Here is a 26,492-nt window from a genome sequence, read left to right on the forward strand (position 1 = left end):
AAAACAGCTGCCACTGCTGCTGGCTGGGGTGGCAATACAATTCACAGAGGTTATTGAAGATACTTCCACATGTGTCCTAAAAATGATTTCACCCAAGGCAGACATAAATATTAATATAGAGATTCAATCAATTGTACTATGTTAACATGAAGCTTACATTTCTGTTTTCATTTTTCTCTATAACACAACATTTTGTCAGTGGAATACACATCCATTGCACACACACAAAATTACTAGTAAAATAAAGAGGCAAATTTGCAAGATGAAAACCTTGGAATGAAAACATATTTGGAAAACCTGACCGTAATGAAATTGGTTGTGTGTCAGACTAAATATAAGAAAAATATTTAAGAAACCTCTGAATTAGTCTACACTGGCATTAGTAAACAAATGCTGCATATTCACTTAATGTGAAAATCCTGACCATTTATTTTTCAAGGCAATTACACTAGTTAGGCACTTGCTTTGAAGTATCTATTATGTCATTGATGGAATCAAAAGTCACATGTATGATAGATTAAACAGAGCAAACGTATTCTAATGCAACACTGAATAATTTGTTTCACACAAAAACCATATATGAATTTTGAAAAACATCAATTTCATAAAAAGACAATTTTTCAGAAAAGATAACTTGAATTGTATGTTTACTGAAGCCAGTGTTTCCTTGTTGAAGTAAATAAAAACTTAAACCGCCACAAAGAGGTTGTAGAGCAGAAAGCAATGTGTTCTACCCAATGCTGTACAAAACATACAAATATTGTTCAGTTGGGGGAGGGTTTACAACGCATGCATGAAAAAGTGACTGACACAGTCCTGTGGGAGTTCTCTTCAAATAGTGCTTTTTAGCAGTTGCCATTTTTGTGGCACTCAAACCTCTGGGTGGATTGTGTCCTAAATAAGCTACATGGGCTACAGTCATTGTAGATGTGCTGGAAATCATTGTGGTACAGCAAAAATAAGTTGATTTCTGCCATCTACAAAAATTACTAAACCATATTCAACTGTTTAAACATTGCACTGACATTAGCCTTTAAAAAAACAATTTTGCATTTTACGATTTGTTTGAGGAAGTGGATATCCTTCATAGCATGCATCTATGTACAATCCTATGCATGTTTATTCATAGTAGCTCCCACTGTATTCAAAGGGACTTGCTCTGAAGTATACCTAGGATTGTAGCCTATGTGTCTGCCCCACTGCCAATAATGCAGTTTGAAAAAGAGGTGGATAAGAATTGTAACATCTCCACTGGATTATGAAATCGTCAGGGATGCAAATGATCAAGAGGGAAACGCTGTTCCTGCTTCCTCTGTTATTATAACAGTAAGCTGCCTTATACTGAATCAGACCATTGCTCCATCCAGAGCTTGGGAGTAACTAGTTACAAATAACGAATTGCTTGTAATTTATTACTTTTTTGAGTAACAAGTGGGTAACTTCATTACATTTTGCTGGTAATAGAATGAGTAGTACCTTCATTACTTTTGAGCTGTAACTGTAACACTTACAGAATTACTTTTGGGCATTACTTGGTGGGGAGCAGGGGAAGTCTTATGCTTCTCTGATTTGTGGATAAAAATCATGTGCTTCAAATTGGGCTTCTGTGCAGCGTCGCTCTTCCCTAGTGCTCTATGGGTGCTTAGGAGGCGATGAGGGAGGAGGTGGAGAGCAACACGTGGTGGAGAAAACAATTGTTAAAAAATGGACACGACTGGAGGGGGAAAAGAGCCAGAGGCAGCAGAAAAATGGGCATAAAGAACTGGCTGCAGAGGTGAGAGACGACGACGACGACATGGCTTCTGCCTCCCTCCCCACCTCTCCTCTCTTACCAGCGGAGAGAGACACAAGCCAAAAGCCATGGCTTCAGGTTGAGTGAGTGGCAGGCAGAAATTGCAGCAGCAAGCAGCCAGGGTCCTAAAGAGCTGCCTCTTCCAGTTTTCTTTCCTGCCCTTCCTTTCTTGTGAGGAAGATATTCCCTGGAAGCTCTTTTGTGCAAATCCTCCTCTCCATGGCAAATGCAAAGAGTTTCAAACAGGCACATGTCCAGGCACTTGTTAAAAATGATTGTATAGCTGACTTACAGTACAATATATACAAGTCTACTCAGAAGTAAGTCTCTTTATGTTTAATGGAGCTTACTCTCATTTGCGGGAGGGGGGAGAGAAAAATATGACCCTTTATAGTACAAAGATGCATCAATCTCATTAAGACAAGTAAAATCTGATGCATGTAATACAAGGACTATCTGCTTGTCTACTCAGAAGTAAGTCCCATTGGGTTTAATGGGACTTACTCCCAGGCAAGTGTGTATTGGGTTTAATGGGACTTACTCCCAGGCAAGTGTGTATTGTGTACACACTTACCTGGGAGTAAGTCTCATTGAACCCAATAAAGCTTACTTCTGAATAGACATGTATTGCATTGCAGCCTTAGTTCCCTTCTTTCCCATTTTAATTCTGCCTTCTGTATATTCACAACAGCCCTGTGAGGTAGGTTAGGCTGAGAGTTAGGGACAGGCCCAAGACAATAAATAAGCAAAAACAATGATGAGTAAAAATTTAAAATGTGAAAATGCTAATGCTCAGAGTATTTTTGTTGCTTTTTGTCAAGGCTTTGTACGTGGGTTTTTATGTCTGTTGTCTCATAACTTCTTTTTGCCAGATAATGTTGTATTTCATACTGTTACAGATGTTCCTTTTAAAAAAAATGTTTCCCAAATTCTGTGGTGGTGGTTGCTTTTACTTGAGTTCTTTGCATGGTTTAGGGGTGGCATTACAGGAGATGAGGCTCTTATGGACAGCTGTGGGGCAGGTAGAAATTAAATGGAGTAAGCCTTTTTTTGTATGAAAATACAATTATGGGGAAAGCTTCACCTGTTAACATTCTATCTGTCAGACATCTTATTACTTGTGTGAGCCCCCCTCCCCAGATTTATTTTTGATTTGTGAATGTCATGACCATTGCCATTCACTCTCCCTGTTTATCTTTGCAACAACCCTGTGAGGTAGCTTAGGCTGAGACAATATATGTACATAAGCAGCAGTTGGTAGTTGTGGTTGGTACAGCATAAAGTATAGCCCCTGAAATGTATTCTGGTGGAGTCCAGTCCTATATATGTCTACTCCACATTAAACCTCATTGAGTTAAATGGATAAGTATATAAGATTACAGATTAATTTTTACCTCTGAAAGGAACTCACTGTCAGACATAGAATTTAAGAGACCTACTTTTCTGGATGTGTTTGAAAGAGATGGGTAGGTTGGGAGTTGTGTTAATCTAATTGGGTCTTCAACATAGTGCCCTCCAGATGTTGTTGGACTGTAACTCCCATCAGTCTCAGATAACATAATGATGCTGAAGGTGGTTCCTAGTTCCCAGTTCCTTATTTGCTTGAAAGTTCAAAACACTAAAAAAGACAACCTCACAGCTACAGTAACTCCAAGCCAAAGTTAACATATCTCTGAACCCCAAAATATATGTTGGGGTACCCTGTATCATATATTGCTGTGATCTAAGGACTCTCCCCGTCAAGAATAACAACAAATGTATTCAATCAAAATTATCATGCTTCTGAAATGCTCATAAATGCATAATGATGTCATAAAATCATAAAAAATAAGTAACTGGGTGTGCCCTTTTGCTCTCCCCTTTGCTCAGGTGAATGATGTTTCATGGCCCACAGCAGATTTTGGAGTGGTCACCCCAAATTACATATTTTTCTCTGCTTACTCTTCATTATTTTAGTTCTGCACAGATGTCCTTATGAGTGCCCGTGCCCAGCAGAAAGTATAGGCCATCTTGTAGAGGCCACCCTTCCCGTTCCTGGGATGTATGATTTGTCCTGGCAGCAGGGGTGTAGTTGTCCAGGGGCTCAGGGAGTCCTAGACCCCTTACTTTTTTGGGAGCAGGGTCCCTATGTCTCCAGCATCTTATGAGCTGATCAGCATGAAAGGGGAGTGTGTTAGCCACTGAGAAGAGTCTTCTAATATGCTTCCTGTCCTTTCCTGCTGATTGGAACCAATCAGAGTGAAAGGAGGTGAGTCACCCACTGAGAAGACTCTTTTCAGTAGCTAATACACTCTCCTTTCATACTGATCATCTCCTAGGGACAGCAGTTGTTGTGGGAGAAGGCATTAACAAGGACCTCGTTCTCAACCCAGGAGCAAAATAAGGTGGGAGGGGGGTCTGGCTGTGGCTGAGACTATCATGAAGGGACCCTGTACTTCTGAATTTGCCACTAAACTACTGCCTGGCACAGTGCAGATTTTTGGGTGGGCACCCCCAGTTTATTGCTTTCTGCAGATTTTTGTCGCTTTGGGTTGTACATATATGCCCTCATCCCTGCCCTGCACCCAGCAAAAGCTCTGGGCCAGGCAGGACGCACTGGCATCTTGTAGAAGACACCCTCCCCTTCCCTGGGGTGTATGAGTTGTCCTGGCTCAGAACAGATTGTGGGGTGGGCACACCCAGTTACTTATTTTTTATGATTTTATGACATCATTATGCATTTATGAGCATTTCAGAAGCATTATAATTTTGATTGAATAAATTTGTTATTCTTGACAGGGAGAATCTCCAGATCACAGCGATATATGATATGGGGTACCCCAACATATATTTTGGGGTTCAGAGACATGTTAACTTTCCTATGGAGTTGCTGTAGCTGTGAACTTTTCTTGTTTTTTAGTGTTTTGAACTTTCAAGCAAATAAGGAACTGGGAACTAGAAACGAACTTCAGTGTCGTGACAATATAACCAATTATCAGGGATGATGGAAATTGTAGTCTACAACATCTGGAGGGCACCACGTTGGCTATCCCTGATCTGTAAGGCCCCACAAGTAACTTTTGTTGTTTGTTGCAATACATACAAGAACATAAGAAGAGCCTGCTGGATCCAACCAGTGGCCCATCTAGCCTAGCATCCTGTTCTCACAGTGGCCAATCAGATGCCCTAAAGGGAAGCCCACAAGCAGGACCTGAGTGCACGAGCAGCACTCTCCTCACTTGTATTCCCAGCAACTGATATTCAGAAGCATACTGTCTCTGACAGTGGAAGTAGAACAGAGCCACCTTTGCTAGGTGCCGCTAATAGCTTTATCCTCCATGAATTTGTCTAATCTTCTTTTAAAGCCATCCAAGTTGGTGCCCATCACTGCTTCTTGTGGTAGTAAATCCCATAGTTTCACTATATGCTGGGCAAGACCACATTTTTAATTGCAGGAGAAGGGATAACGTTTATGCTGGTGGATTACTTTTGACATGTGCATTTTCTGTTTACCTACGTTATGTCTCTTAAGTTCTGCTTCTGACAGTTCAATTGTGCATACATGTCTACCCAATGAGTTCAGTGGGACTTACTTCCTGGTAAGTATGTACAGGACTAAGTTACCTCTAAGTTATACTGTTGACAAAAACAGTTGCAAAGGCAACTAGTAAAGTACTAAATTTTGCATTTTTCTTTGATGATAGGGGATTACCATATTGATCAAAATGTGTTTTAGTTGAAAGGGGTGCTGCGTTGTTTTTTGCAGCACCACAGCCATGCCTTCAAGCGCCGCAGTAGAAGGTCTGTTCAGTACTGGTGGTAATGTAATTTGTAAAAAGACATTCCTTGTCTGACATGCTCTTTGAGCATCCTGTTCTTTTGAGACATAACAGAAATGTATTGTAAAAGCAGCATTTCAAGTGTAAAATTTGATTTCAACTGAATTATATGTATGTTGGGATATCATCATTGCTGGGGTTGGGGTGGGGGGATGTGAGATTCTGTTATGCCATTCTGTTAATCTTATAGATAAAAAAAAAATTCTACTATCCTCTCTGTGTGTGTTCTTATTTTTAATGTTGTTTTAGGCTACTTAGATGTGCAGCATCCAAGGCCAGCATCTTGTAGGCATTTTTTTTAAGAAAAGTAATTAAAATGTAATTTAGTGATTACTTTTGAGTAAAAGTAAAGTAATCAGTTACTTTCAGAGCAATTGTAATTGTGACGGTAATTACTACTTTTTGGGCCATGTAACTGTAACTGTAATTTATTACTTTTTAAAAGTAATCTTCCACACTCTGGCTCCATCTAGCTCAGTATTGTGTACTCAATGATAATGGCTCGCCACAGTATCAGGAGTCTTTTCCCAACTCTCCCTGGAGATCAGAGCTTGGAAAAGTTACTTTTTTGAACTACAATTCCCATCAGCCCAATCCAGTGGCCATGCTGGCTTGGGTTGATGGGAATTGTAGTTTAAAAAAGTAACTTTTCCAAGCTCTGCTGGAGATGCTGGGGATTGAACCTGGGACCTTCTGCATGCAATGCTGTACCACTGAGCTACAGTCTGCAAATTCTGCTTTAAAACTGTGGTAAAAAGAAAATAGGGGCAGACCAGTGGTCAGGAAGGAGTATGCCACCATCAAGGGATATCATCAGAAAGCTCATCATTAATGAGGAACTATTTTAATATTGGGAAACTATGAAGAAATTGCATGCTCATTAGAGGCCATTACGACAGAACAGACAATAAAGTGCAGGCCTTGCCAATTCCTCATGGTACCTCTGTTTTCAAAGACATGACACATGGAAGCGAGCTGCTGTACTATACCAAAATTAGATTTCTGGAATGTGTATCTTCTTAATCAGCATATTAGGTTGGTCTTAAGCTTACCAAAAACATTACTGGATTTGATCTCTTAGAATATGCTTTAAAAGCAAAATTAGACAGCAAACTTAGTTGTTTATTTTAATATAGTAATTAATGTTGGTATAAAGATGATTCTCAGTGGCTTCATCTATTTATTTCAGCTGCTCATTAATATTTAATCCAAGTGTACAGAGTGAAAGAGAAAAAATCTTGCCATACTGTAATATTACAATGCAGCATTTGATCTTGCTGTAATAAAAATAAGATTCAGATGGAGAGTTCAAGCTCTAATCTGAAGAAATTTTAAAAGTATGGTTCAGAATAAAGAAACATTTAAAATATTAATCAGATTACAATGGAGTTACGTTTTAAAGAGTTTTAGAATGAATAATTCTGTATGGAGATATAATTATAATTCTTAGTGTGAAGTCGTTCTTCAAAATGAGCCTTTCCTTTGACTTCAATGCAATCAATACTGCACCCACTCTGTTTTATATATGTAACACTTGTATTTTGTTGAATTAGATAGGCCAATGCTGGTTATCTCCCTCCCCCACCCCGATCTTTCCAAAGAAATGTAAATGGACTACCTTCAAGTCGATCCTGACTTATGGCGACCCTATGAATAGGGTTTTCATGGTAAGCGGTATTCAGAGGTGGTTTACCATTGCCTTCCTCTTGAGGCTGAGAGGCAGTGACTGGCCCAAGCTCACCCAGTGAGCTTCATGGTTATGTGGGGATTCAAACCCTGGTCTCCTAGATCATAGTCCAACACTCTAACCACTATGCCACACCGGCTCTCAATCTTTCCAAAGGTAAGGGTTTTTTTATTTGTGTGTGAAGTCCCATCTCAGTTTGAATATCGTTTCTGAAAAACACTTGAAAAACACTTCAAGATTTTGTCCTCATTAGCAATAATCACAAAACCTGGTTGTTGTGCTAGGTGAACAGGAGGATGTTTGCCTATAAGAGTATATTTGAAGCGTTACTAATAATATTTTAATAGTAATTTGTTAGTCCATATCTCTCTATATGAGCCTGCCCAGGCCCTAAGACCTTCAGGAGAAACCCTTCTCTCTATTCCAACACCTTCTCAAGTACGATTGATGGGGACGAGAGACAGGGCATTTTTGGTGGCTGCTCCTAGGCTCTGGAACTCCCTTCCCAGGGAGGTAAGAATGGTTTCCTCCTTGCAGTCCTTCCATCAGCAGGTGAAGACCTTTTGATTCTGACAGGCTTTTAGAACTGATGGTTCATAAGGACGAGGCTTGCAGAGGGTGCTGTGTTTTTTACTGTTTAACTGAGTTTGAAACATTTCAACGGTGTGTTTAAATGGTTTTAATATTGCAAATAGTCTGATTTTTAAGGTAGTTTTGTATGTTTGTAACTACAGTCATACCCCGCTTTATCATACGCAATGGGACCGGAGCGTGTATGTAAAGTTAAAATGTACTTAAAGTGAAGCAATTATCTATGCATGTACTGCACTGCAATCGCCACTAGATGGCAGCGGCATCATGCCATTAAGTGTCCATTATTGAGAAGTGCGTACGTTAAAGTGGGGTATGGTGGAGTATGGAGCATGTACTTTATAGCGAGGCGACTTTAAGTGAAGCGAATTTAAGCGGGGTATGCCTGTATATGTATCCATCTAATCTGGAAGCCACCTTGAGTTCCAGTTCTGGGAAAAGGGCGGGATGATGATGATGATGATGATGATGATGATGATAATAATAATAATAATAATAATAATGCATGTATTTGCTGCATGGGTGCTTCCTTTAGCTAAGGGATTAAATTAACAATTTGATTCTGTAAACATTTAAGTGTACATTTAAGCAGTAAACCACAACAGTGTTAATCTTTACAGATATGACTCTACTCCCTTGCATGCATTTACACAGGCATTCCAGCAGTCAGAACATTCCTAAAATGTTTCAACCAGGAACTGGGTGGTAAAAACAATGGGTCTGTAGTCTTTGGATCATGTCGCATTCAGCTCCCAGGAATGCCTGGAGTTACCTAGGATTTAGTTGCTTCTGCATCTACCAGCACACAGAGATTGGTGTGTATAATGTGTGTTGTTCAGCACATGACTGACTCAAGCTGTTGAGTATGTTAAAACTGTTGATCTGCCTCATGTTCAGTAGGGGCATTAATTTTTTTCTAAACCAATCTCTAAAAGAAATACATTTTTGAAAAATCTCATTATTGCCAAATTTTGAAACATTCAAACATGTTGTTTCACATTGGAATTATTCATTAAAAATCAAAATGTTTGCCAAGCCTTTGGAAGAGAAAAAAATAGCTATTTTACCCACGCTTTTGTAAGCATTTCAGAGTATGAAATTGTATGCCTTCAATATGTTTAAAGGTCCAATACGATATTGTTATGAGCATGGGGGTTGGAGTGGATGATCCCTGTGGGTCCCCTTTCCAGCCTCTGACTTGGAATCTTGTGCCTTGGAATGAGGAACTCGCTCTGCTGGTCAGAAGAGTCTTTTGTTAAGCTAATAGAGTGGCCAGGTAGGATAATGGGTCTATCAGTTGCCCAGCAACTGGTGAATGGGCGAGGAAGACCCTTTTGTCATTGAAACTCTTCGGGAGAGCCTCTCCCCCCCCTTCTTGCTGCTAGGCTTGTGTTTTTAGTTGTCTCTGAAGAATTGCTGGGGACTGGAGGCAGGCAGACTATGATGGCTCTCTGCGTCATGACTATAGGATGCCTCCTGTAACACTGATGGAAAAGCTGGATATTGGACTGCTGAAGCCTTGAACCCCTCTATCCTAAGATCAGATTGGAATGTGTGTAAATAAATAAACCATATTTCATAAAGACACCGCAGTCTCCACTGACCTTCTTCCCAAAGGAAACCAAACCCTGGATGAGCGCAGGGACCCTTGAGATCTCACCACTCGGAGATTGGGGAAGTGTGCAACAATATACATTTTGTAAAAGTTTTCTTTAGCTTAGCCAAAGGTAGAAAAACTGGAAGTACTGTTGGTCTATATCAACTGGAAGTCACTTGGTCTATACCAGAGAATATAGTTTCTGGTGTACAAGAGTCATGTTTGCAAACTGTGATCCTAAAAAATTAAGTCTAGTGTATGTGGCTACATTTCTAGCATATGAGATGACGTACCTGTGTTTAAATTAACAGTGTCCATGTAATCCTTCTCTTTCAAAATGTAGTTGAGGACTAAATCACATTCAACATATTTATAGCCCATTCATCACAAAGCATGTGATGAAAGTGATAGCATAAAGCCTGTAATCACTTCTCCTTGTTATATCATGTACAAAGTATTTTCAAATCACCTGACATATTTCAAAATGCTTATATACTAGGTAGTGTATCTGGAAATCTATTATTATGGGAGTAGAGATAATCATGACACTCTCATCCCATGTGTGAGGCCTCAGCATGTAAACCCAACTTCGTGATTCAGTCTAAGGTAAAGGCTCAAGAGAGACTTCCCTTTCCTGCCCTTGGGATCATTTCATCCATTTTTCTCTTTTGTCCATGTTTTTCTCCCTTCACTTTGCTTGTTCATGCCAAAGTGAGCAAGACTTGGAAACCAAATACATTTCAAACCACTGGAAGGCATACTTTGTTTTTCTTAAGCTGTATGAAGCTGAGTTTACTTGGCCTGTTTACATCATGTCATGGGATCCCCTTTGGTGGTGCAGTGTCATAATAATTACATAATAGAATAATAAGTCTTAGTTTCTGTTTTACAATATATTTCAGTGGATTGGATTGCAACACTGAATCTGTTTTTGATTATCAAATATGGTTATAGTTATGAACAAATCTTTCAAGACAAATATAAGGCTAGATGAGACGAGTAAGTATTATACAGAAAACTGAAGTAAAACATTTTAAATGACACAAAACATTTAACTTGCATAATCTGAAATGAGGAAATAAATCTTTCACACTTTTTACAGCAAACTTGTAATATCTTACATACATACTGTCCAAACTCTTTTGTGTCATCACACTATTCCAAAGAAAAATGGCTATACAAAACAGTGTAGTACCATTTTGGCTTAAAACCTGCTTTTATTCATCTTATTACCAGGAGCCCAAATTTTGATTAATCTTGTTTTGTATGGGTACATTCATTTTGATAAAAAAAATATATTATTAGAAAAAAAGAAGTACTTCCACATAGCACTCCTTTATAAAAAATAACTTCAAAGAGCAACTACTTCCAGGAGATTAATTTCTCTTCTTGTCTGGCTGCCAATTCTACAAACTATACTTTATTTGCACAGCACAGTTTGCTTTTGTTTCTAAGCAAGAGACAGTTGGTGGAAATTCAAAGCAGCAGTGAGTACACAGTGTTGGATGGACTTAATCCCTGGGGCTTTGAAAGAAATTACATCATTCATGGTTCAGTGATGTCAATAAAGTCTTTTTCCGGAGGAGGGCCACCACGATACCAGCTGCATGTTCCATCACTGCGCTTGATACAGGCATAATACTTTGCTTGATGCCCATAGAGCTTCCTCTCTATCAACCAGTCTGTCCACAGACATTCATTTGGTGTAGTGATCGAGCAGGGTACCATATAGCAAGTAGAAATCTAAATAGGAAAAATTACATTACTTCCCCACTTTTCACACTTTGCTCTACCAATATCTGTAAAACTGGCAGTCAATTATTACACTCAAGTAAAATGTTGTAAAGCTTATAGAAGGGTTCTAGTTTAGGGATCAGGAATCTGTGGCTCTCCAGATGTTGCTGGACTCCCATCAGCCTCAGTCAGCATGGCCAATAGTCAGAGGTGATGAAAGTTGTAGTCCAGTAACATCTCGAGGGTCCCCTCTTCTAGTTGCTTTGAGATAAGGGAAGACTTTCTTCAGTATAGAACAGTTTAGATCTTTGGTCCAATCCTAAATTATACAGCCACGAGAGTGGCTGTATACTATAGTCAGCGGGGATTTTTCACATTCTGCAATATTAAATGGAAAATATCCCCCCATGCCATTCTGAGGCTTCCCATAAGCTCATTTCAAAACAAAACCTTACAAAACTTATAGTTCTGAACTCAGAAACGCTTGCTTAACAACCCTGTCAATTTTCATGGCGATACACAAAACAGTCAGAGAGAATAGAGAGTTCAAAGTCTAAAGAGAGAGAGAAAAACCTCAGAGCCCTTTTGGACTTTTTTCTGCGAGTTCTCATAATCTGTTGAAATTCATTAAAAATCAGCCATGTTCACAGAGTACTTGTAATCCTAATACTGACCTTGCCCCATACTCTGACCTTCATCTACTGCAGTTTAAAAGTTAAAAAAATGCCTGGTTGATTTTTAATTAATTTAAGAGATTTTGGCTGGAAGCCTATTATAACGCGGGGCATGCTCAGTAAGGACCAACTGTCAGTGTTCTCACAGCTGCTGGGCTTCGCTAATGATGGGGCCACACCCACACCAGACTTGATTTCACTTGAGACAGTCATGGCTTCCCTCAAAGAATCCTGGGAAGTGTAGTTTGTGAAGGGTGCTGAGAGGAGACTCCTATTCCCCTGGGAGAATGGTTAACAGTCAGCCACTCTGATTAAAGTTCTGTGAGAGAAACAGGGCGTCTCCTAGCAACTCTCAGCACCCTTCAGTAACTACACTTCCCAGGATTCTTTGAGAGAAGCCATGATTGGCTTTGAGCCATGGCTTTGAGAGAAGCCATGATAAATTGTTTTAAATTGTTTTTAAAGATGTGTTTTTAAATTTGTATATTTGTTTTTAATGTTTTTAGTTATTGTAAACCACCCAGAGAGCTTCGGCTATGGGGCGGTATATAAATACACTAAATAAATAGATAAATAAATAATGATTGTCCAAAGTATAATAGAGGCCTGGTGTGGATGTGGCCAGGGACAGCTTTGTTTTAAATTTGGGTGGGAGGTAGAGGTGCCAGGTTCAGGGCCTGAGACTGATCCTGTATCTTTAGGAGAAGAGAGAGTCAGCCAAGCGCCAGTGTTCTTGCAACATTGTAATGGGACAAACCACAAGGTAGAATTGTCCCTTCCCCCTGCCCAACTGTGAAAGATACAGAAGACGTCTTGGTTGGCAGGCCCAGCCTGGTCAGTTTTACCTATCCTAATCATGATTGCATAGGAGTATATCCGATTCAACTCAATAATCATACAAATAATCAGACCTGCCTTTTCCCTCCATCCCCTTTCCTCTCCCTTTCTCCTTCCCTCTTCCTTCTTCCGTCTTGCTTGCCCAGTCCAGCCCTCCGTCCCTCCCCCCCAGTCAGTTTTACCTATACTAAGCATGATTGCACGGGAGTAAATCCCACTGAACTCAATAAACATGCAAATGACCACATCTGTCTTTCTTCTCCCCTCCCCCTCCTGCCTGCTCCCATCCCAGTCCTCCCCTCTGCCTCTCCACCCATCCCAGTCCTCCCCCTCCTCCCTTCCCCATTCCCTGTGGTCAGTTTCACCTATCCTAAGCATGATTGCCTGGTGTGTGTGTGTGTAAATCCCAGTTAACTCAATAAGCATGCAAATGATCAATCCATTCTTAGCAAACTTGCACAGGATCCCATTTCTTACCTCCTGGATTAAAAAGCAGGGAAATTCACTAATAGGCAAAAAACCTTGCGGTTTAAGAATGTACCTATAGCCCACAGATATTTCTACCAAACTTTAAAAAGAAGGGAAATTGGGCAGCTATAGTAAATGCACCAGGGGAGCAGGAGACCTGAACTCCTCTCTGAGATATTGTACTGCCCTACAAAGTTGTCAAAATGCAAACACCATTTGGGTTGGTCTTTCACAGTCCAATCCACTTGCTGTGTAGCTTGGAAGAATTTGGTAACATGTGCCTCTGAGCATATGGTGAGTGGTGGCAACACCTGTAATCAACTCAAATAATAGAAAGAAAGTATGTCCTGTGCTGAACTTGTTTTATCCGGGAGGAAGCAACATTATTAAGACAGTTGATATAGTTCAGATGGTCACTTTAAATTTGTCTGATTTACTTTGCAATTTTAGTGAAGTTTTCTATAGGAAATCATTTTCCTTTGCTTTTGTTTCTATGAATATGTGAAGTACAGCAACACTTTGCAAAATTTATACTAAAAAAACTCCAAACATAATTGTGGAATAATGGCACTGACTTCTGCAAAATAGTCTCCAGTGGACCTCAGAAGTGTCTCAATTTGCACAAGATAAAACAGTGGAAAGTGAAATATATTCTAGCAAAATTCTAGGTGTGCTCTATGTTTTTAATTGATCATGAACACCTTGCCTTAAATAAAGTGGTTTAAACATAGGCTGAAAACATGCATCCTCTTTTTGCCAACAACTAGAGCCATTGCTAAAGTAGCAGCATATTGTAATCGGTCTGATTTTACATCAAACTGCAGTTTCAGATTCAAATGTTAATTCACCCAAAATAGAAATAGAACATAACCTCCAATATAAAACACAAAAGGCTGTCTTCACCATCACGTGACAATGACCAATAAAAAGGCTTTGAAATTAATAAAAATACATTTGACACAGATTTCTAGGATGAGTAAGGAGGAGGGGAAATTTTCTGGTTTAGATTCTCTGTAGAAACATTAGTAACACAGGAAAGAAGCAAAGTAAGAAGAACACCAACAAACATACAAAAATATAATTCTCCATCTTTGGAGATGGCAGGTATTGCCACCACTCACCATATGCTCAGAGGCACATGTTACCAAATTCTTCCAAGCTACACAGCAAGTGGATTGGACTGTGAAAGACCAACCCAAATGGTGTTTGCATTTTGACAACTTTGTAGGGCAGTACAATATCTCAGAGAGGAGTTCAGGTCTCCTGCTCCCCTGGTGCATTCACTATAGCTGCCCAATTTCCCTGCTTTTTAAAGTTTGGTAGAAATATCTGTGGGCTATAGGTACATTCTTAAACCGCAAGGTTTTTTGCCTATTAATGAATATATATAGAGAGAGAGAGTTTTTTGAAAGCGACAAACAGAACTTCACCCCAGATTCCATTAATCACCTAAAATGTAATTGTGATTAACAGAGTTTTTTATTTACTACCAAAACGTTTTGGCTTCCGCCTTCATCAACTTCAGAAACCACAAATAGGCAATCTTGACAAAAAAAGTGGAGCAACCAGTTGCAAAACATTTCAACACTGAGGGCCATGGCCTGCTGGACTTGTCTATAAATAACTATAGAGATGCCAACAGATCCAGCAGCACTAACTAAGAGGGAGAACTTTTGGATATACTCTCTGGACACATTGGCACCACATGGCCTGAACCTGGAGGGCAGTACCACCACTACTTAGCTTCTGCAAATGAAGCCCCTCTGAGCATTCCATCCTCAAAGCTCTATAACTGCCACCTTGGTAACAGCATTTGTATGTTAGCAGCTGATGAAGGCAGAAGCCAAAACGTTTTGGTAATACAGTAAAAACCTCTGTTTTGTTAATCACAATTACGTGTGTGTATATGTGTGTGTGTAGACACACACACACTTATATACTAGTACAAAATGTAGGATGAATTGCTTAGTAAATAATTTTATATCTCACCCTTTTTTCCAAAGCATCCCATAGCAGTAAAACAACGTAATTAAAATAAGATAAAAACATTTTGAAACATTGAAAATATCTAAAAACATTTAAGAACATAAGAACAGCCTGCTAGATCAGGCCAATGGCATCTAGTCCAGCATCCTGTTCTCAGTGGCCAGCCAGATGCCTGTGGGAAGCCTGCAAGCAGGCCTAAGCACAAGAGCACTCTTCCCCTCCTGTGGTTTCCAGCAACTGGTATTCAGAAGCATATCACCTCCGACTGTGGAGGCAGAGCACAGCCATAAAAAAGGATTGTTTATTTCTTTTTTAAAGTCAACCAAATTGGTGGCTATCACTGCCTCTTGTGGGAGCGAACTGCATAGTTTAGCTATGTGCTGATGAAGTATTTTATTTTGTCTGTCCTAATATAATAATAATAAATTTAATTTCTGTGTCGCCTATCTGGCCAAAGGCCACTCTAGGTGACGTACAAAACAGTTAAAACACAATGAAATTGTGTCCTATATTTTCCAGCATTCAACTTCGTCAGATATCCGCAAGTTCTAGTGTGTTGTAAAAGAGAGTGAAAACCTTTCCTCTATTCTGTCTCCATGCCATAAAATTTTATACATTTCTATCATTTGCCTTTCACTTGCCTTTTCTTCAAACTAAAAAGCCCCAACTGCTTCAACCTTTCCTCGTACGTGAGTTGTTTCATCCCCTTGATCATTTAGTTGCCCTGTCCTGAAACTTTTCCTTCTCTACAGAAGCCTTTTTGAGGTGAGACAACCAGAACTGTACACAGTATTCCAAATGTAGTGGCACCATGGATTTGTATAATGGCATTATGATATTGGCAGCTTTATTTTCAGTTCCTGTCCTAATGAACCCTAGCATGGAATTTGCCTTTTTCACAGCCGCCATATACTGGGTCGGCATCTACATTGAGCAATCCACTATGATCTCAAGGTCTCATTCCTGGTCAGTCACCACTAGTTCAGACCCCATGAGTGTATATGTGAAAGATTTTTTTGCTCCAACATGCGTCACTTGACACTTGTTTACATTGAATTGAACTTGACATTTTACTTCCCATTCACTCAGCTGGGAGAGGGCCTTTTGTTGCTCTTTGCAATTTCTTTTTGTTTTAATTACCCTGAACAATTTTAGTATCATCAGCAACCTTGGACACCTCACTGCTCGTCTCTAACTCTAGATCTTTTATGAACAAGTTCTGGGCTCCTACTGGGAGGAATGGCAGGATATAAATCAAATAATAAAAATTAATTCATTAATTAATTAAATGAAAGCACCAGTCCCAATACAGATCTTTGGGGGACTTTATTTAAAAATATTAAAAATATCTAAACACATAAAACCTCCCTCTAGTTGTTCTTCGGATCAAAATACAGATTATACTTATTTCATGACATGTAGTTAGCATGTCTACCTTCTCTCCCTAGCTGCAACTCCCCCTCCATTGTGTATGGCTACATTAAGAAAAATCCCATTAGCGGCAATGAAGATTTTTTTAAACTCTGTCTTTTCTAGTCACACAGGAGTGGGGGGGGATACAAACAGGTGGGGGAGTTGCGGGGGGGAGGGAAGGAATAAACCTCCTCTTCCTGCTTGTTGTATTGAGGGTCCCCTATGGCTATTCACTAATAGGCAAAAAACCTTGCAGTTTAAGAATGTACCTTTATTTTTCTTTTCCTCCCGATCTTAAAGAGGCTATTCAACCTTTAAATTCTTGTTCGTCCGCAGTGATGTCCTGGATGCGTCTCAATAAATTGAAATTAAATCCAAATAAAACTGAAGTACTTTTAGTTAGTTGTAAACCTGATTTAGCAAATGAAAATCACCCAATTTTGGACGAAATTACCTTGCCACTAAAGTCTCAAGTGCAGAGCTTGGGTGTTCTGCTGGACTCCGCCTTGACTTTGGAAGCACAGGTCTCGGCAGTCTCTAGAAGTGCCTTCTCGACTTGATTATTGTAATTCTCTTTATACTGGGCTCCCCCAAAGAATACTGCAACAACTTAAATTGGTGCAAAGAGCAGCGGCTCTAATGATAACAGGAGCAAACTGGCAAGCACACACCACTCCGCTCCTCCAACAACTTCACTGGCTGCCTGTTTTATATCGAATACATTTTAAAATACTAACTTTAACTTTTAAAGTGCTACATGGTCTGGGCCCTTCCTATTTATCCAATCGGATCTCTTTGTATGAACCCCCTCGGCCTTTGAGATCTGCCTTAGATCCGGCCCTTACTATTCCTCCTTTTTCCCGAATTCATCTGTCCATTGTTAGAAATAAGACATTTTCTGTAATTGCCCCTACTCTATGGAACAATTTACCGCAAGAAATACGTCTGTCTTCTTCCCTCTTAATTTTTCGTCAGCAGCTTAAAGCCTTTTTATTCTCTCTAGCTTTTAAATTGTGAGATACTGCTTTACTTTGTTATTGGATATTAATTGTTTATAATTACTCTGTTATGCCGCTCTGAATTTCTTTGGAAAGAGAGCAGGATAGAAATTTTTTAAATAAATAAATACCTATAGCCAAAATATATGTCTATCAAACTTTAAAAAGAAGGGAAATTGGGCAGCTATAGTGAATAGGAGCAGGGGAGCAGGAGACCTGACCTCCTCTCTGAGATATTGTACTGCCCCACAAAGTTGTCAAAATGCAAACACAATCTGGGTTGGTCTTTCATAGTTCAATCCACTTCCTGTGTAGCTTGGAAGAATTTGGTAACGTGCCTCTGAGCATATGGTGAGTGGTGGCAACACCTGCCATCCCCAAAGATGGAGAATTACATTTTTGTATGTTTATTGGTGTTCTTTTTATTTTGCTTCTTTCCTGTGTTACTACTGTTTCCACAGAAAATCTAACAAAGAAAATTTTGTTTCTCTCATTATTCATTCTAGAAATCTGTGTCCAATTTATTTTTATTAATTTCAAACCCTTTTCATTGGTCACTGTCATATGATGGTGAAGACACCCTTTTGTGTTTTAAACTCTCATGATATGATCCTGGATGAAAACGCAGACCTGGCGTGTATTACGGAGACCTGGCTGGACGAGGCCTCAGCTCCCATACTTGAGGCCATGTGCCCAGCTGGTTTCCGATACGCACAGCAGCCGAGGATTGGTAGGCGGGGAGGGGGTGTGGCAGTTATCTATCAGGGGTCTTTGGTTTTCGCCAGACCCCCCCCTCCATGACACCAAGTTTGTCGATTGCATGTACTGGAGATTGGGCCCAAAGGGCAGTTTAGGGATTCTACTTGTGTACCGCCCACCCCGCTGCACAGCAGACTCCCTGACCGAGGTGCTTGAGATGGTCTCGGCCGTGCAGTTGCTCTCCCCCAACCTATTGGTCTTGGGGGATTTCAACGTGCACGCTGAGGCTGCTCTCATGGGAGCCCCTCGGGATTTCATTGAAACCATGACTTCTTGGGAACTACACCTTAGTAATACAGGGCCCACCCATGTAGCCGGTCATGCTATTGACCTTGTGTTTGCCTCTGGAGGGGAAGGGAGTGCTCTGAAAATAGGAGCTGTCAATTCTGTACCCGTGTCATGGTCAGATCACTATCTGGTGAACATAGACCTCTTAATGCTGCACACCCTCCGCAGGGTTCAAGGACCTATTAGGATGGTCCTCCCCAGGCACCTGATGGAATCTGAGGGATTCCTGAATGCGCTGGGGGATTTGGAGCTGACTGAAGGTCATCCGGTCGAGACCCTGGTGATGGAGTGGAATAGGGAGATCTCCAGGGCAATAGACCGGGTGGCTCCGAAACGTCCTCTCCCCCTGAACAGAACTCAGACTGCACCCTGGTATACACCATGGTTTCGGGGTCTGAGACAGGAGGTGAGATGACTAGAGCGCCGGTGGCGGAAATCTCGCACCGAAGACGATCGGACACTGGTTAGAGCAGCAATAGCGGCCTACCGGGTGGCAATAAAGGCAACAAAGAGGGATTTCTTTGCTGCCTCTATTGAGTCGGCAGAATGTTGTCCCAGGAGGTTGTTCCAAGTGGTCCGAAGCCTGGTCGGTCCAGTTGCTCAGGAACCCATGGAGCATTCTAAAGCTTCCTGTGACACATTTATTAAACATTTTGCCGATAAAATCGAACGCCTGAAGAGCAGGATTCCGTACGCCGTGGATACAGGAAGTGGGCCAGAGTCGGCCAGTTGCATTCCGGTCCGATGGGATCGGTTTCAGCCTCTCCTCGCTGAGGAAGTGGACAAGGTGCTCTCTACTGTGAAGCCAACCACCTGTCTGCTTGATCCTTGCCCTTCGCGGCTCATTATGAGCTGCAAAGAGAAACTGGGTGAAGGGATCAAGGCAGTGGTAAATGCATCCTTGAAAGAGGGTGCAATGCCATCAGCCCTCGAGGCAGTGATAAAGCCCATCTTAAAAAAGCCCTCCTTGGATCCCCAAGAGTTGAATAACTTTCGTCCAGTTTCAAATTTACCATTCTTGGGCAAGGTGATAGAGCGAGTGGTGGCCAAACAGCTACAGACACACTTGGATGAAGTGGATTATTTGGATCCATTCCAATCGGGCTTCAGGACTGGACATGGAACTGAAACAGCCTTGGTCACTCTGGTCGATGATATGAGGAGGGCGTTGGATAGACTAGAATATACCTTCCTTGTCCTCCTAGATCTCTCAGCGGCTTTTGATACTGTTGACCACGGTATCCTGTTAAATCGCCTAGAGGGATTGGGAATGGGGGGCACTGTTTTACAGTGGTTCCGTTCCTATCTCTCAGGTAGGTACCAACGGGTGGCAGTGGGGGATGAGGTCTCAGACCCTTGGCCTCTTAATTGTGGAGTGCCACAGGGTTCCATCCTCTCCCCCATGCTATTTAACATCTATGTGAAGCCGCTGGGAGCTATCATCAGGAGTTTTGGGCTGCAGTGCCATCAATATGCCGATGACACTCAGCTCTACCTCTCCTTTAAGTCCTCACCAGAGTTGGCTGTGGAAACCATGTCCAAGTGCCTGGAGTCCGTAAGTGGATGGATGGGCGAGAACAGGCTGAAGCTTAACCCCGATAAGACCGAGGTGTTGCTTGTGGGGGACAGGAGAAGGTTGGGAAACATCAACTTGGTCCTCAGTGGGGTAAGATTGCCCTTGAAGGACCAGGTCCGCAGCCTAGGGGTAATTCTTGACTCCCAGCTGTCCATGGAGGCTTAGGTTTCAGCAGTGAGCCGGGCAGCTTGGTATCAACTACATCTGATACAGAGGCTGCGACCCTACCTTCCTGTACATCTGCTCCCGCAGATGATGTGTGCTCTGGTCTCCTCTCGCTTGGACTACTGTAATGCGCTCTATGTGGGGTTACCCTTGAAAACAATCCGGAAACTGCAGCTGGTACAGAATGCGGTGGCACGCTTGATTAAGCATAGCCGTCGCCGGGATCATATTACCCCAGTGTTAGTAGATCTACACTGGTTACCAGTAGATTACCGGGCTCAATTCAAGGTGTTGGTGTTGACCTTTAAAACCCTAAACGGTTTCGGCCCAGTTTATCTGAAGGACCGCCTCCAGTATCATCAACTAGGCCGCCTCACAAGATCAGCCACACAGGACCTCCTCTCGGTCCCACCAGTCAAAACAGCTAGGCTGGTGTGGACCAGGGAAAGGGCATTCTCGGTGGTGGCCCCCACCCTTTGGAACTCTCTCCCCTACGATCTTCGGCATGCTTCCTCCCTGACGGGTTTCCGTCGAGCTTTAAAGACCTGGCTCTTCAGGCAGGCCTATAATTTTGGGGTGGATTAGCCTTCTGTGTACTAATCAGATGCTTTGTTATTAGATGTACTGTATATTGTAAATTGTATTGCTTATTGTATATTGTATTCTAACTGTTGTTGTAAGTCGCCTAGAGTGTCCGTAAAGTCGGACAGATAGGCGACTAACAAATAAAATTTATTATTATTATTAACTGTAGGTTATGCTCTGTTTCTATTTTGGGTGCATTAACAGTTGAATCTGAAACTGCAATTTGATGTAAAATCAGACTGATTACAATATGTTGTTACTTAAGCAATGGCTGTAGCTGTTGGAAACAACAAATTTGGCCTGCCCAAGATTCATGTTTTCAGCCTGCTATGCTTAAACTACTCCACTTAAGGAAAGGTCGGCACGGTCAATTAAAATCATAGAACACACCTAGAATTTTCCTAGAATATATTTCACCTCCCACTGTTTTGTCTTGTGCAAAGTGAGACACTCCTCATGTCATTTGGAAACTATTCCGCATAACAGTCTGTGCCATTATTCCACAATTTTTTGGAGCTTTTTTTAGTGTTGCAAAGTGTTGCTGTACTTCACATATTCACAGAAACAGAAACAAAAGAAAATTATTTACTATAGGAAACTTCACTAAATTACATATTTAAAGTGACTATCTGAACGACATCAACTATCTGAATATTGTTGCTTTCTCCCTGCTAAAACAAGATCAGCACAGCACATGTCTTGTTTCTGTAATTTCGGCTGATTGCAGGTGTTGCCACCACTCACCATATGCTCAGAGGCACATGTTACCAAATTCTTCCAAGCTACACAGCAAGTGGATTGGACTGTGAAAGACCAACCCAAATTGTGTTTGCATTTTGACAACTTTGTAGGGCAGTACAATATCTCAGAGAGGAGGTCAGGTCTTCTGCTCCCCTGGTGCATTCATTATAGCTGTCCAATTTCCCTGCTTTTTAAAGTTTGATAGAAATATCTGTTGGCTATAGGTACGTTCTTAAACCGCAAGGTTTTTTGCCTATTAGTGATTTTTTCTGCTTTTTAATCCAGGAGGTAAGAAATGGGATCTTGTGCAAGTTTGCAGGGAATAGATTGATCATTTGCCATGCTTATTGAGTTCAGTGGAATATACTTCCCTGCAGTCATGCTTAAGATAGGTGAAACTGACCACAGGGGATGGGGAGGAGGAGGGCAGGTTTGATTATTTGTACGTTTATTGAGTTCAGTGGGATTTACTCCTGTGCAGTCATGCCTATGATAGGTAAAACTAACCATGGGGGGGAGGGGGGAGGGCAGGCTGGCAGGAGTGGGCAGGGGAGGAGGAAGAAGGAAGAGGGGAGGGGATGAAGAAAGGAGGAGAAAGGGAGAGGAGAGAGGAAGGAGGGGAAGACAGGTCTGATCATTTGGATCTTTATTGAGTTCAGTGGGATTTACTCCTGTGTAATCATGGTTAGGATTGATAAAACTAACCATGGGGGAGGGGAGAGGAAAGGGAAGGAGGAAGAGAGGGGAAGGGAGGGAAGCAGAAGGAGGGGGGAATGAGATGATTGGAAGGGGAGGGGGAAGGATGAAAGAAGGGGGAGGGAAGGGGCATAAGGGAGGTGATGGGAGGGAGGAGGAGGAGAAGAGGGGAGGTTTGATCATTTGCATGCCTATTGAGTTCAATGGGATTTGCTCCCATGAAATCATGCTTAGGGTAGGTAAAACTGACCATGAGGGAGGGGGAGGAGAAGGAAGGGATTGGAAGGGGATGGCAGAGGGTTACGGAGGGGTGTAGGAAGAGTGAGGAAGGCGCTAGACGGAAGGGGCAAGATGGAAGGGATAGGAGTTGGAGGAGGGGAGGGCAGGTTTAATCATTTGCATGCTTTTTTAGTTCAGTGGGATTTACTCCTGTGCAATCATGCTTAGGATAGGTGAAACTGACCTGGGGGAGGGGCAAGGAGGAGGGGAGGAGATTGGGTGGGTGGGCATTGGGCAGAGGGGAAGCCCCTTTCCTTTCCAAAAGGAAAACACTGTGAACAGTATCATTCTTTTTCAGGGTTTCCCCCACCTTTTTATTCTACAGCAGGCACATGTAGCCTCCCACCCACATTTAAACCAAAGGTGTCCCTGGCTACATCCACACCAGACCTTTATTTCACTTTAGACAGTCATGACTTCTCCCAAAGCATCCTGTGAAGTGTAGTTAGTGAAGGGTGCTGAGAGTTGCTAGGACATGCCTGTTCCCCCCACAGACCGTCATTCAGAGCAGCTGACTGTTAAACCACCCTGGCCACTGGAGCTCTGTCGGGGGAATAGGAGTCTCCTCTCAGCACCCTTCCCAAACAACACTTCCCAGGATTCTCTGAGGGAAGCCATGACTGTCTAAAGTGAAATAAAGGTCTGGTGTGGGTGTGGGCCCCTGATGAGGCAAGCCCAGCAACTCTGAGTCTGGCTTTTAGAACACTGACAGTTGGCTCTTGCTGAGCATGCCCAGGCTTATCATTAACTTCAATGCAAAATTTAAATTAATTAATTAAATTAATTAAAAATCAGCCAGGCATTTTTTAAAAACTTTTAAACTGCAGAAGATAAAGGTCAGAGTATGGGGCAAGCTCAGTAATAGGACTGCAGGTACTCTGTGAACATGGCTGATTTTTAATTAATTTCAACAGATTATGAGAACTCTGACAGAAAAAAGTCCAAAAGGGGTCTGGTTATTTTCTCTGTCTTTTTACACTTTGGACTCTCGATTCTCTCTGACTGTTTTGTGTATCACCATGAAAATTTACAGGGTTGTTAAGCAAGCATTTCTGAGTTCAGGACTGTAACTTTTGTAAGGTTCTGTTTTGAAATGAACTATGGGAAGCATCAGAATGGCATGGGGGGTATTTTCAATTTAACATTGCGGAATGCGAAAAATCCATTCTGGCTATAGTACGGTATATAGCCACTCTTATGGCTGTATAATAATCAGTTTAAGATACGTAGCTGGATGCTTCATTTTAAGCCTAATGTGTAGAAACCTCTGGCCTTCCAGTTGTTGCTGAAGTACAGTTACCATCATCCCTGGCCATTGGCCATGCTTGCTGGGGCAATGGAAGTTGTAGTTCATCAACATCTAGAGGGCCAAAAGTTCCCCACACCTGATCTGTGTTATGCATATAAAATGCAAGAACCAGGCCTGGGTGAATGCACCATTTGTCATGGAACACATAACTTTTACTGAAACAAGGCGTGTACATATAATTCCCTCTGAAGCATCTAGCAGTGGTGAGAAAGCTGTGCTAGATATGGGAGATCAAGAGAATAACCCATGCCAAGGGAACCCATGCCAATTCTGTGGGAATGTGTAAGAAGTTATAATGTATTCCTTGTTAGTTTTAATGAGAGGGACCAGGCATGTAATTGTAGCCAAAGAATGTTTATGTCAGGAGAAGCCAACATAGGCCCTCCATATCTTGTTGGATTACAATTTCTGTTGCCCTTGATCATTGGCCAAGTTGGTGGAGGCTGATGGGAACTGTATTCCAAACAACAACTGGAGAGCACCATGTTGGATACCCTGGCTTATATATTCTAACAAATATTCACGTAAAAATGACTGCCTTGCTTAATTTACCTTCTTTGTGTTATAGAGCCAAAACAGCAATGCCACTCTTTGTTGTTGGTGTTGTGTACCTTCAAGTCAATTTTGACTTATGGTGACCCTATGAACCAGTGACCTCCAATAGCATCTGTTATAAACTACCCTGTTCGGATCTTGTAAGTTCAGGTCTGTGGCTTCCTTTATGGAATCAATCCATCTCTTGTTTGGTCTTCCTCTTTTTCTACTCCCTTCTGTTTTTCCCAGCATTATTGTCTTTTCTAGTGAATCATGTCTTCTCATGATGTGTCCAAAGTATGATAACCTCAGTTTCATCATTTTAAATGACACTCTAATGAATTATATATATACTTACTTTACACCCACAACCCATTTGGTATCTGTGATTTAGACTTTTCTTTTGAGAGAAGGTCAGATCATCCCATGGTTCAATGTAATTGCACAAATGGATAAGAACTTTGCCATCATCTAAAATTTGTCCTGCATTAGGGAAAACATCAAAACATAGTATTCAAAATTGTATTCTCAACAATAGAGATACTGTCCATATCCCCACTATATCAATGGAAGTTTACTTTTTAACTTCAGTAACTTGTGGATTTCAAAATCGTGGTAAGCTGAAGCAAAATAATAGATTTTAACATCCTTAATAAGTAAGTGGGACTGCAATAAAATGTTCCAGTGTAACCCACCATTACATGGAATACCACTGAGCCAGCAAGATTCTTCTCCAAGATACTATAATTTGTTGATTTTATTTAGTTTAAATTTTTACCCCGCCCTTCCTCCCTAAGGAGCCTAGGGCAGCAAACAACAAAGTAATAAAAACATTACAATTCAAACAATGCAATACAATCGGTTATGGGTTGAAACAAGCCAATTCTCTGCACCGCCCCATTTTTCTTTTCTAGCTGACACAACATGCTGTGGTTTTTGAAGGGCACTGAACATGCTCAGGCCTCATTATGTTTTTGGGGGGTGCAGGGAGGAGTTTCTTACTTTTAATTTTAGTTTACAACCTAATATTCTTCTGTGTAATTTGTTTTCTGTGTAAGTTGTCTAGAAACTACCTTATTTTTGCAATATCCCTTTCAAACTGACACAGTGAGAGACACTATTGAAAGGAATGTTATATTTCAGACTTTTTCTGAGTTTTTAAATTTTATTTTAGCAATTTACAAACTTTGCCACCACATTCAAAATGGCAAAGTAAGATAATTTTTAAAAGAAATATTTACCAACAAAGAGTACGGTTGTAACAGAAATGTCTCTGAATTGTATCCAACTAAATGTTTGCATGTACAGAACAACTTCTGCAAATGCAGCCGGACTTCCCGTCCCTCTCATCTCCCTAAACTCACCCAAATCTGCTCTGGGGTTCTCCCAATCCCAGGAGCAGGTTTTGGGGGTGATGCAGGGACCCACTGATTTTGTGTTATTTAGATGCACACTGTTATCCATAGCATTGCAGCCCAAACTTTGGCTATATATGGGCTCCAGTATTTATATTAATAAATAGTATAATTAGCGTTTGGTTGAATAATGCCACAGGCCATGATACTACAATATATATTTTGTGCACTGCCATGGCTTCTGTGTACTGTACCTGTAAGGAGATATTGCTTCTTGTTAGCTTCTAATTTCACCCCACAGAGAGATGAATCAAAAGGTGTGAAGACATACTGAACATCTTTCAACTTTTCAAATCCTTTAAACATCTATATTAGAAAAAAGTAAGAAAAAAGATTTTGTGTGAGGTTACAATTGCTGTACCTGATTGCGTGTACAGACAGGATGGGCATGGGGTGGATGGATGATGGCTGTCAAGCTAGCTAAGATCATGCAGCTTAGTTTGTGGACTGACCACACCAGTATGTGCACACCCTGTCCACAGGGTAATCATATCTCTGCTGGGTTGCTTAGAGCAGGATTTACAGGACAGACCAGAGTGAGAACTTTTCC

General features: G+C 41.3%; 2 protein-coding genes across 2 annotated transcripts in view; one reads left to right on the forward strand and one right to left on the reverse strand.

Annotated features, from left to right (window-relative positions):
• SYN2 (synapsin II) overlaps positions 1–26,492 on the forward strand; it is a 376,832-nt gene that overhangs the window by 214,923 nt on the left and 135,417 nt on the right. The window lies entirely within an intron of this gene.
• The window catches only part of TIMP4 (TIMP metallopeptidase inhibitor 4), a 43,196-nt gene continuing 27,250 nt past the window's right edge, over positions 10,547–26,492 (reverse strand). The window contains exons 3-5 of the mRNA XM_061621994.1: positions 26,137–26,248; positions 24,886–25,010; positions 10,547–11,228 (exon numbers count right to left, since the gene is read on the reverse strand). Coding sequence (XP_061477978.1) covers positions 11,031–11,228; positions 24,886–25,010; positions 26,137–26,248 — 435 coding nt within the window. The 3' untranslated portion in view covers positions 10,547–11,030. The remainder of the gene's footprint in view (positions 11,229–24,885; positions 25,011–26,136; positions 26,249–26,492) is intronic.

The sequence above is a fragment of the Rhineura floridana genome, chromosome 3, assembly GCF_030035675.1.
Source record: "Rhineura floridana isolate rRhiFlo1 chromosome 3, rRhiFlo1.hap2, whole genome shotgun sequence".
Classification (NCBI taxonomy): Eukaryota; Metazoa; Chordata; class Lepidosauria; order Squamata; family Rhineuridae; genus Rhineura; species Rhineura floridana.